General features: G+C 44.7%; 1 protein-coding gene across 1 annotated transcript; it reads left to right on the forward strand.

Annotated features, from left to right (window-relative positions):
* Positions 1-1,250: 1,250 nt before the first annotated feature.
* On the forward strand, positions 1,251-9,277 carry NKRF (NFKB repressing factor). Its single transcript, XM_070759909.1, has 3 exons — positions 1,251-1,803; positions 5,579-5,715; positions 6,847-9,277. Exons 1-3 carry the CDS (start codon positions 1,517-1,519, stop codon positions 8,817-8,819), a joined length of 2,397 nt encoding a protein of 798 aa, XP_070616010.1. The 5' UTR covers positions 1,251-1,516; the 3' UTR covers positions 8,820-9,277.
* The last annotated feature ends 2,955 nt before the right edge of the window (positions 9,278-12,232 follow it).

The raw sequence follows: 12,232 nt of genomic DNA on the forward strand, positions 1-12,232 counted from the left end.
TTGACAAAGGTATCTTTTTATTTTATGTACACTGAGAGCATCTGCACCAAAAACAAATTCCTTATGTGTCCAATCGCACTTGGCCAATAAAATTCTATTCTGTTCTATACTGACCATTGTTAACTTTGGTCATTAAACCACTGTTAAGTTGAGGGCTCCCTATTATCTGAGCCTGCCCAACCAGCCTTTAATTCCTTCCCCAAGAAGAAAATGAAAAGTAACCTGGAAGCCCCAAAGGTGCTTTTTTTAAAAAAGAAAGGAAGGAAGGAAGAAGGAAAGGAAGGAAGAAGGAAAGGAAGGAAGAAAAGAGGCGATTGGACTTTGTTTGTTTGTTTTTTCTCTTTGAAGATGTTTCAACTTCTCCAGGAAGCTTCTTCAGCTCTGACAGGACTCTCCCCCCAGTCCAGTCAGAACTGAAGAAACTTCTCGGAGGAGAAGCAAAACGTCTTCAAAGGGAAAAAAAACCCCACCTTTGGGACAGCCATGTGATTTGGATGACTGAGAATTTAATTATTTGACCCCTATGACAATCATTAAGTATTGTACCTCATGATTCTTGACAAATGTATCTTTTATGTACACTGAGAGCATCTGCACCAAAAACAAATTCCTTGTGTGTCCAATCAACTTGGCCAATAAAGAATTTAGAATAGAATGGAATGGAATGGAATAGAATAGAATAGAATAGAATAGAATGGAATTCTTTTTTGGCCAACTGTGATTGGGCACACAAGGAATTTGTCTTTGGTGCAGATGCTCTCAGTGTACATAGAAGAAAAGATGCATTTGTCAAGAATCATGAAGTAGAACACTTAATGATTGTCATAAGGGTCAAATAAGCAATGAGGAAACAATATTAATAAAAATCTTAAGGATACAAACAACAAGTTAAAGTCATACAGTCGTAAGCTGGGGAAAATGGGTGATAGGAATGATGAGAAGAAAACCTAGTAGTAATAGTAGTGCAGACTTAGTAAATATTTTGACAGTGTTGAGGGAATTATTTGATTAGCAGTGTGATGGCATTCGGGAAAAAACTGTTCTTGTGTCTATCTAAAACTAAAACTGTCTATCTATCTATCCCTCCATCCATCCATCCATCGACTTTTATTACCGGTAGCTATTGCCTGGGATTATTTGAGAAGCGCGATCCTCCCATCGCCTGGCGGCGCTGTGCCGGCAGAACGTCCCAAAGAGAAACGCCGCTCGGGCCGCCGCCTCGGAAGCTCTCGGAAAGGTTCCATCCACCCACGTGACCCGCGTGTAACAAGGCACGGCGGAGGCAGCGAGAGAAAGAGAGAGAGAGGGAGGGAGGAAAAAAAAGGTTACATTGTGGCCTCTTCCCGTCGCGCGCTCGCGCGCAGGCGCATAAGAAGAAGAGGAGGAGGCCGGGAGAGAAGCGCGGCCTCCTGCACGTGTGAACGCGCAGGGGGACCCGTGTCGGGTCGGGTCGGCCCGCGGTGACGGCGGCGGCGGCAGCAGCTTCCCCTTCTTCTCCGCTCGCCTTGCGGCCTCCATGGCCGGCGGAGGCTGGACGCTGCCCGGCGGGGATTTCCTCTCCCCGCAGCCGCCGGCTTCTCAGCAGGAGCCTCAGCCGCCGCCGCCCCCGCCGCCTCCGGATGCCGCCGAGGCGAAGAAGCCGGCCTTGGAGCCCTGGCGGGAGGTTCAGGAGAGCGACCGGCATTGGGATCTCCGGCGGCAGTTCCTGCTCCGCAACCTGCCGGGCTATCCGGGTTCCGACGCCTTCCAGCAGCTGCTGGCCCTCTCGCACGTCTGGAGCAACCACGTCTTCCTGGGCTGCAGGTGAGAGACGCCGCCTCCGCCTCCTCCGAGTCAGAGCCCTTAAGACTTATAGGCCGCTTTATAGTGTTTGACAGCCCTCCCGGCTTATGAAGTCAGACTCTGCCCCCCCCCCCCACACACACAATTTGGGGGTTTGACCCACCTCAGTCTGAATCAACCTTGAACTGGTCAGGATTGAACTCCTGGCATTGGGCAGAGTGAGCAACAGCACCTATCTATCTACCTACCTACCTACCTACCTACCTAATCTATCTCCCTATCTATCATCTATCTACCTACCTACCTACCTTATTTATCTACCTACCTACCTTATCTATCTACCTACCTTATCTATCTCCCTATCTATCATCTATCTACCTACCTTATTTATCTACCTACCTACCTTATCTATCTACCTATCTATCTTTCTACCTACCTACCTACCTTATCTATCTACCTACCTTATCTATCTCCCTATCATCTATCTATCTATCTATCTATCTATCTATCTATCTATCTATCTATCTATCTATCTATTAGATTTGTATGCCGCCCCTCTCCGAGGACTCGGAGCGGCTCACAACAAAAACAATACAAATCCAATACTAAAACAATTTAAAACCCTTAATATAAAAAACAATCATACATCTCATACAGACCATGCGTAAAGCGGAGGCAGCCCAGGGGAATCAATTAATAATAATAATAATAATTTATTAGATTTGTATGCTGCCCCTCTCCGAAGACTCGGGGTGACTCACAACAATAATAACAGCATACAATAGACAAATCTAATATTTAAAAGAAGAAAAATATCTAAAAACCCGTTATATAAAACCATACAACACAAGCATACCATACATAAACTATATAAGCCTGGGGGGAAATGTCTCAAATACGCCATGTCTGATGACAAAGGTGAGTTTTGAGGAGTTTTGCAAAAGGCAAGGAAGGTGGGGGCAATCCTAATCTCCGGGGTGATTCCAGAGGGTCGGGGCCGCCACAGAGAAGGCTCTTCCGCTGGGTCCCACCAGCCGACATTGTTTGGTCGACTTGACCCGGAGAAGGCCAACTCTGTGGGACCTAACCGGTTGCTGGGATTCGTGCAGCAGAAGGCGGTCCCGGAGATATTCTAGTCCGATGCCATGAAGGGCTTTATAGATCATAACCAACACTTAGACTTATATACTGCTTTACACCCCTCTCTATAACTTATTGGACCCAAACATATCCCTTATTGCAGTGTTTCCCAACCTTGGCAACTTGAAGATATTTGGACTTCAACTCCCAGAATTCCCCAGCCAACGAATGCTGGCTGGGGAATTCTGGGCGTTGAAGTCCAGATATCTTCAAGTTGCCAATATTGGGAAACGCTGCCTTATTGGACCCAAACCAGCATAGCTTTACTGAAGGCAAATCATGTCAGACTAAACTCATTGATTTCTTTGACTATGTCACAAAGGTGTTGTGTGAAGGTGGTGCCGTGGATATTGCCTATCTAGACTTCAGCAAAGCCTTTGATACGGTTCCACATAAAGAGCTGATAGATAAGTTAGTGAAGATTGGACTTAATCCCTGGATAGTTCAGTGAATTTGCAGCTGGCTGAAGCGTAGACATCAGAGAGTTGTTATTAATGGCGAGTATTCGAAGCCGAGACTGGTTACAAGCGGTTACAAGGGTCTGTTCTGGGTCCTATTCTTTTTAATATGTTTGCGAGTGACATAAGGGAAGGTTTGCCTATTTGCCGATGACTCTAAAGTGTGCAATAGGGGTGATATTCCTGGAGGTGTCTGTAATACGGCAAATGATTTAGCTTTACTAGATAAATGGTCAAAGCAATGGAAACTGCAGTTTAATGTTTCCAAATGTAAAATAATGCTCTTGGGGAAAAGGAATCCTCAATCTGAGTGTTGTATTGGCAGTTCTGTGTTAGCAAAAACTTCAGAAGAGAAGGATTTAGGGGTAGTGATTTCTGACAGTCTCAAAATGGGTGAACAGTGCGGTCAGGCGGTAGGGAAAGCAAGTAGGATGCTGGGCTGCATAGCTAGAGGTATAACAAGCAGGAAGTGGGAGATTGTAATCCCGCTATATAGAGCGCTGGTGAGACCCCATTGGGAACACTGTGTTGGATATAGCACTGAGACTTATATGCCGCTTTACAAGGCTTAACAGTCCTCGCAAGATTGACAGTCAGCATCTCCCCACCCTCGGACGATCAGGATCCTCATTTTATCCACCTCGGAAGGCTAAGTCAACATTGAACTAATCAGGATCGAACTGCTGACGGTTTGTCTGCAATAATGCCGTTCTATCCTACAGGGAGGAAGGGGAGGGGAGGAAGGGCAATAGCACTTAGACTTATATACCACTTTATAATGCTTGACAGCCCTTCTCTAAGCAGTTTACAGTGTCGGTCTCTTGCCCCCACCCCCTCCCATCAATCTGGATCCTCATTTTATTGATGTCAGAAGGATAGAAGGCTGAGTCAACTTTGAGCTGGTCAGGATCGAGCTCCTGGCAGTGGGCAGTGTTAGCCTGCAATAGCAAGCGACAGCAATAGCGCTTAAGACTTCTATGCCGTTTCAGAGTGCTTTCATGGCCTTCTCGAAGCAGGTTGACAAAGTCAGCCTATTGCGCCCCTCCCCAACAACCAGGGTCCTCATTTTACCCAGCTCGGAAAGATGGAAAGCTGAGTCAACCTGGAGCCGGACAGGATCAAACTGCTAGCAGTGAGCAGACTTAGCCTGCAATAGCAATAGCACTTAGACTTATATTTATTTATTCTATTTATTTATTAGATTTGTAGCCACCCCTCTCCGAAGACTTAAAAAAAATAAAGGGAACACTCAAATAACACATCCTAGACCTGAATGAATGAAATATTCTCATTGAATACTTTGTTCTGTGCAAAGTTGAATGTGCACAATAGCAGGTGAAATTGATTGTCAATCACTGTTGCTTCCTAAGTGGACAGTTTGATTCCACAGAAGTTTGATTTACTTGGAGTTATACTCTGTTGTTTAAGTATTCCCTTTATTTTTTTTTGAGCAGTGTAGTTTACTCCAATGGTTTCTCTCCTAAGAATTTGCTGTTCAAATTGCAAAAATTTGAACCACAGTACCTCTGGAACCGCCTGCTACCGCATGAATCCCAGCGACCGATAAGGTCCCACAGAGTTGGCCTTCTCCGGGTCCTGTTGACTAAACAATGTCGTTTGGCGGGCCCCAGGGGAAGAGCCTTCTCTGTGGTGGCCCCGGCCCTCTGGAACCAACTCCCCCCGGAGATTAGAACTGCCCCCACCCTCCTTGTCTTTCGTAAACTACTCAAGACTCACTTATACCGCCAGGCGTGGGGGAGTTGAGACACCTTCCCCCCAGGCTTTTTTATACTTTGTTTTATGTTTGGTATGAATGTGCTGTTTGTTTTTTTAAATAATGATAGGGTTTTATATGTTTTTTAATATTATATTTGTTCCACTGCTATATTGTTTTTATTGCTGTTGTGAGCCGCCCTGAGTCTTCGGAGAGGGGCGGCATACAAATCTAATTAATAATAATAATAATAATAATAATAATAATAATAATAATAATAAAAATAAAAATAAAAATAAAAATAAAAATAAAAATAAAATAATAAAATAATAAAATAATAAAAAATAATAATAAAAAAATAATAAAAAAATAATAAAAAAAATAAAAAATGTTCAGAGCTGAACCATTCCTGAAAGATTGGAAGGATCAAAAGTTCGTCCATGAAATGAGTTATGAGTTTGACCTTTCCTTTGCTTGACCGCAGGTATGGCTCCCACATTATGGAGAAAATCCTGCAGATGGCAGAAGGGATCGATATTGGGGAGGTGCCATCCTTTGAGCTGGTGCCAGGCACGAAGGCAGCCAAAAGACCACGGTCTTCACGCGATGACTCCCCACAAAGTGAGTATCTTCATTTCTTTTTCAGCTTAGTTCCCTCCCTCCGAAAATTATTTTGGGGGGGAAGCAGAATAAGAGAGTTGGAAAGGACCTTGGAGGTCTTCTCATCACCGGCTCAAGGTTGACTCAGCCTTCCATCCTTCTGAGGTGGGTAAAACAAGGACCCGGATTGTGGGAGCAATACACTGGCTCTGTTAAAAAGTGCTATTGCTAACATGTTGTAAGTTGCCCTGAGTCTAAGGAGAAGGGCGGCATAAAAATTGAATGAATGAATGAATGAATGAATGAATGAATAAATAAATAAATAAATAAATAAATTGTAGGGGTGTGGTGGCACAGTTGTGTAGGTAATTCAGCTTGTCGTGCTAACAATAGCATGTCCCAGAACTGCCAAAAAGTAATGATGTGTAGAAGAAGAGGTAGAGGCTGGGGGAGGTAGAGGCTGGGGGCAGAGTCAAAATGCTTGGCTGCATAGCTAGAGGTATAACAAGCAGGAAGAGGGAGGTTGTGATCCCGCTGTATAGAGCGGTGGTGAGACCACATTTGGAATACTGTGTTCAGTTCCGGAGACCTCACCCACAAAAAGATATTGATGCAATTGAACGGGTCCAAAGACGGGCTACAACAATGGTGGAAGGTCTTAAACATAAAATTTATCAGAAAGATTTAATGAACTCAATCTGTTTAGTCTGGATACCTGGACAATGAATGGATTGTATGGTTGCTGTACGAAAGGGTGGGATTGATTTTAATATAACCAGGGATTTTAGATAGTTATGTAATTTTAATTTAATTGGATTTAATCTTATTGTAACCTACTGTTTTTTATATGTTGTAAGCTGGCATAGAAGTCAGATAGATAGATGGATGGATGGATGATAGATAGATAGATGATAGATAGATAGATAGATAGATAGATGGATGGATGGATGGATGGATGGATGGATGGATGGATGGATGGATGGATGGATGGATGGATGGATGGATAGATGGATAGACGGATGATAGACAGACAGACAGACAGATATCTTTTCATTTTGGCTTGCCATTTTGCAGTAATCTTAAATCTTCAAGTTCTAAATCAGTTTTTCCCCCATCGCTGAAAATAACTTCCTGTGGATTTATGTTCCATAGACTGCAGGAATCCAAGAAAGCAAGCCCCCAAATTCCGCGTCCGTCCACGCTTCGAGCCAATCCACTTTGTCGCCAGCAACACTCAACCGCAGGCCAAAGAAGAGTCTTCGGAAAACCAAGTCCAAAATTCTTCAGAGAACATCACGGCCCAGCAGATCCAAACCTACGCCGATCAGGTGTTTAGCAGCTTCAGCACCCAAGATGGTGACCTCCAGTTCTCTAGTTCAGTAGGCCTTGGCTATGGAAGTAGCCAGATCAAACCACCCGATGCGAAAGCGGCAGTCGTAAGTACAGAGACTTTTACCGCTGGGGCCACGACGACTCCGCCGGACTCATCTCTTCTCCAACCCTCTTCCGAAACGTTCCCCAAATCGGTGGTAACAGCCAAGCAGTGTTTCATCAACAAGCTTGTCACGGCCATCCGCATCAATCTCGCCAACCCCAATTGTAGCGGTGAGCCGGATAAAATTAACTACACGTATCTTTTGACGCGGTCAATTCAGGCTTGTAAGACCAACCCGGAGTATATTTATTCTCCTCTGAAGGACATTTCTCCCACCGACCTTCCCAAGAAGAAGAAGATCCTCAAAGAAGGGTTTGCCTGCGAGGTGAGGTGCCAGAATGTTTACCTGACCACAGGCTACGCCGGTAGCAAAAACGGTTCCAGAGACCGGGCTACCGAGCTGGCGGTGCTACTGCTGCAGAAACCCGTCGAAGTCAAAGTGGTTCAAAGGAAATTCAAGAACGCGACGCGGGAAGATTTGGTGGTGTGTGAAAGTGGGACGTCCCCTCTCGAATTCCCGCCAGCACTCAAACTGCTGGATGATGTGAGCCCCCTTGCAAACGACAGCGTCTCGGGACAACCAGGTTCAGACCCACAACAAGGGCCCAGCTCAATCAAACACTGGACTAACTTTGTCCTCACCGAAAATGCCAGCGACGCCATCGGCATTTTGAACAATTCCGCCTCCTTTAACAAAATGACCGTGGAGTACAAATACGTTCTGCTGCCCAACCGTCTCTGGCGTTGCAGCGTCTATTTGCAAGGCCACTTCTTAGCGGAAGGCTGCGGCACCAAGAAAACCAGCAAGCACGCCGCGGCGGACGAAGCCGTGAAAATCTTGCAGAAGACGCAGTCCAACGTCGGCACCACCAAAGCCGTCCAGGTTCAGAAAGTCAGCGGGGCTGCCCGCAACCCAGCGAAGAAGAAGAGCCTGAAAGACCTGGTGGTCTATGAAAACTCCATGAACCCCGTTTGTACAATGAACGACACCGCTCAGTTCAACAAGATGACGGTGGAATACGTCTTCGAAAGGATGACCGGCATGCGTTGGAAGTGCAAAGTGATGTTGGAGAACGAGTTGATCGCCGAAGCCATCGGCATCAAGAAGACCGTCAAGCATGTGGCCGCCGAAGAGGCCGTGAAAGTCCTCAAGAAGACCCAACCCACCGTGGTCAACAATTTGAAAAAGGGCACCATCGAAGACGTCATCTCGCGGAATGAGATTTGCGGCCGCTCGGCGGAAGAGGCCTTGAAGCAACAGATTAAGGAAGACAACATTGGGAACCAGATTTTAAGGAAGATGGGCTGGACGGGGGGCGGCTTGGGCAAGAGCGGGGAAGGGATCCGGGAGCCCATCGCGGTGAAGGAGCAGTTCAAAAGGGAAGGCCTGGGACTGGACGTCGAAAGAGGCTCCCAGATCACCAAAAAAGACATCGAGCAGATCATCCAGAATTACGCTTTCTCGGAGAGGAAGATCGATCTAACTTTCTCCACGGAACTCACCAACGACGAGCGGAAACAGATCCACCAGATAGCCCAAAAATACGGGCTGAAAAGCAAGTCCCACGGCCAGGGTAGGGATAGGTACCTAGTGGTTAGCCGGAAGAGGCGTAAAGAAGACCTGCTCGACCAGCTGAAGCAAGACGGTCAAGTTGGCCATTACGAACTCATCATGCCGCAGGAGAAATAGTGAGGAAACCTTTAAAAGGTTTTCCAAAAGGGAGCATTTGGACAGGAACCGGGTTTCCATTAAACTGGGAGGGGATAAAAAAAAAAACAGACAATGTATATTATTGTGAAAAAAAACCAAACCCAAGTCAAATGTTTCCCCTGCTTATTTTAATTTGTTATTACTACTTGACGAGAAACCGTCTGTCCAATTTCGTGTCTTGCAATCCGGAGATAACATCTGTGCCTGTTTTAAGAACCTCGACATTTTCCCTTTCTTCGTGTTTTATTAATTTTGTAACTAGGAATATCTACTTGGCAAGGGAGGAGAGAGAGAGAGACCCTGGCACAATTTTAAAAAGAATGTTTTTATTTTTGTCCTTTAAAAAAAACAAACAGGGGATGTAGAAAGATGGCTGCAAAAAAAGAACTATATGTAAAGTGGATCTTAATAATAAATAGATTTTTTTTATGGCTGGGCATGTATGGCAAGGCATGTTTTATATTTAAAAAAGGCGGCTGTAGAGGCACAAAACTATTTTCAGAAAGGGTATCACTACAGTATGGGATATCTTGGTTGACTTGAACCAGAACAGGCTGCAAAATAAGCAAACCCTACAAATATTTGTTATTATTACCTGCCATCTAGTCTAGTCCTGATTCACCGTTTCATTGGACAAAGTGTGTGATTTCCCACCCCGCCAACTAAGCGTTTAAAACACTACAGTAGTACCCCTAGATACGAGCATAATTCGTTCCAGAAGGGAGCTTGTATGTCGAGGCAACTCGTATCTGGAACAAAGTTGTTTTTCTCCTCCAAGATAACCAAAAGCAAGGATTCGTGCGCCACCTAGTGGACGCTCGGCTCGTATCCCGAATTTGAGCTCGGGACTAGAACAGAAATGTCTCTCCCCTCGTGGCTCGTATCTTGAAATACTCGCATGTAGAGCAGCTCGTATCTAGAGGTATTACTGTATAGACTTTCATCGACTTCAGCAGAGGTGGAGGGGGGGAATTGCACCTAGCCAAAATCTTTTTAACAGGTTTCTAGGCCTCTGGAAGCGGAAGCTCAGGGATCACAGATTGTGAACACCACGTTGTTAGGGGGGGGGGGTCTATGGATGTTGGGTTTATTTCTTGGCCTCTGTAGCATCAGAGTTAACAAATTAGCAAAGGCTTGTTGCCGGATTTGTGCAATTCCCAGCAGTTCCATTATTTGCGATGTGACGCCGAGGTGCGGGTAGCTTCTGCATTTCAAAACAAGGCAAATAAATTTATCTTGTTTTCCATCAGCGTTAGAGGAGGGGAACATTTCTTGTACCCGGTCAAGCTTATTTTAATCGGAGCGGACAAGATGGAGTTTTCACTTATTTCTCTCGGAAGCCTTCTACCCCGTTCCCTTTGTGTAAATGTGCTTGTATATTTCACAGGGAGATCGGCAAGTAAAAAGGTGTTCTCTCGCTGAAGTTGTTGTGGTTTTGTGCATAGTATTACTATTATTATTTTAAAATCCTCTTTACAGGTTTTCATCCAGCGACAGGAACGATATCAAGACTCGTTTCCCCATTTCATTCAATCCTTCCATTGTTTTTCCGTCGCATAGGGCCTTGTTTGGCTGGTAAAGGATATACACCCAACGGAAGAATTATTTTAGGGAATAAATAATTCCGCATCGTTTTGTATTCTGAAAGAGAGAAAAAAGTACTTGAGGGTGGTTTTTTTTTTTTTAAAAAAAGATATCTTTAACACAAGCAAAAGCGAGAAAAAATATTTTTTCAATGAATTAGGATTTTGCAATTCTTCTGGGCACACTGGAGCACACCTGCATTTATATATATATGTATATGTTCGCCCTAGAACAAGGACAGAAGTACCAGCCTGAAGATGACGAGTGGGACCTCGTCGAAACGTCGCCAGAAATTTCTAAATCCTACACGGGAAGAAACCCGAATATACCAAGACCGTCATACCTGTACCTGTGAAAATCTACGAAAACAAATATATATATAAAAACACGAACTCAGAACAATCTACATATATATATTTATATAGCCAATTACACCTGGAGATCACATCAGATTGAGCAATATAGTTAAGGTATATATATATATATATATATATATATATATTCACACAAAGTCTTGGAACACAAGACCTTAACTATATTGCTCAATCTGACGTGATCTCCAGGTGTAATTGGCTTGTAACAGAACTTTTCATTCATCTTGTACAGTGGTTCCCAAAGTGGGCGGTACCACCTCGTGGGGGCAGGGGGATGACCTGGGGAGGGCGATAGAGGCCAGGGGAATGGTAGAGGGATGCTGGAAGTGGGCCCTATGCAGGGCGCAATTCCACACTAATCCCCTATGCCTGTTGCTCTGTTTTGCCTGGCTGGGCAAATTTTCCCTATTTTTTTTTAAATTAAAAAAGCGAGTTTCTACTACTCCCCACCTCGCAACTTTAACTCTCTTCAAATCAGGTGTGAACACACACAGGTTATAAGTATTCTGATTTTCAGAGCAGAGAAAAATCTAAGGAATGTGTTCTGTCTGGCTGGATCAATTATCAGGAATAAAGACCCACTCAAACTTTAATTCCAAAGCAATCATAGGCAAAGTCTATTTATCAAGCCAAATTCTGCAATACAATGTTGCAGAATGTGATGTTGACCGCATTTCTATCATGAGCAATTGAGTCCGGGATGCCAGCCAGAATCGTGTCATAAATCCCCAGTAGTGATGTGTCTGCTTTGACTAATTACTCACACGGTCCAGGGCTATTTTATAGCTCAAGCCAAAAGCAGGAATTCGAAATCCAGGGGAATAGGAAAATCTCTCATCTCAGGTTCTGTCCTCCATTACGGAATGTTGTTTTCCACACCCCCTTTTCCCATCAGCCTGTCCTTATATAGTGCCAAGGTTTGGCCAAAAGTCCCATAGAATTAATCAATGCCCAGAACCCTTTCTAGAGAGATATTCATGCCTGGATCTCATCCTCCTTACTCTTGCATCTAACAGGGTGTCCTGATCCTCCAAGTCCCCGTCATCCTCTGACTCAGACAATACCCTAACTGGAGGTTCTGCAGACTGGTGGCTCCTCAGTCCCTAACTCTTCCTCACACTCAAGACTCAGATGGCACAAACACCAGCCTGTGATTCCAGTACTACTCCGTCTCCTGGTCCTCAAAATCCATGACCAGCTGAGCTGGGCATGGACCACTCACAACAAAATGTATGAGGGTCACCTAGAAAGCAATGCACCACATTTTTTTCTCAGCCTACAGTAATGGTACGAATGCGAAACTTTAGATATACATTATTTGAATTGTCAGGAGTGGGTGTGTAAATTTTACATTTGTTCAGACAGCATAGCTGCAGCAGTGTTTCAAAACGGCATCTGTAAGTGTTGTGGTTAGCTCTGGCCCAGCTCCTGCCC

This window comes from Erythrolamprus reginae, chromosome 8 (assembly GCF_031021105.1).
Source record: "Erythrolamprus reginae isolate rEryReg1 chromosome 8, rEryReg1.hap1, whole genome shotgun sequence".
Lineage (NCBI taxonomy): Eukaryota > Metazoa > Chordata > Lepidosauria > Squamata > Dipsadidae > Erythrolamprus > Erythrolamprus reginae.

Bases quoted from the DNA above. Each gene is read 5' to 3' on its own strand.
- NKRF (XM_070759909.1), top strand. From the start codon at position 1,517: ATGGCCGGCGGAGGCTGGACGCTGCCCGGCGGGGATTTCCTCTCCCCG. The intron at 1,804-5,578 runs GTGAGAGACGCC...GCTTGACCGCAG, and splicing joins CACGTCTTCCTGGGCTGCAG to GTATGGCTCCCACATTATGG. The intron at 5,716-6,846 runs GTGAGTATCTTC...TATGTTCCATAG, and splicing joins ACGCGATGACTCCCCACAAA to ACTGCAGGAATCCAAGAAAG.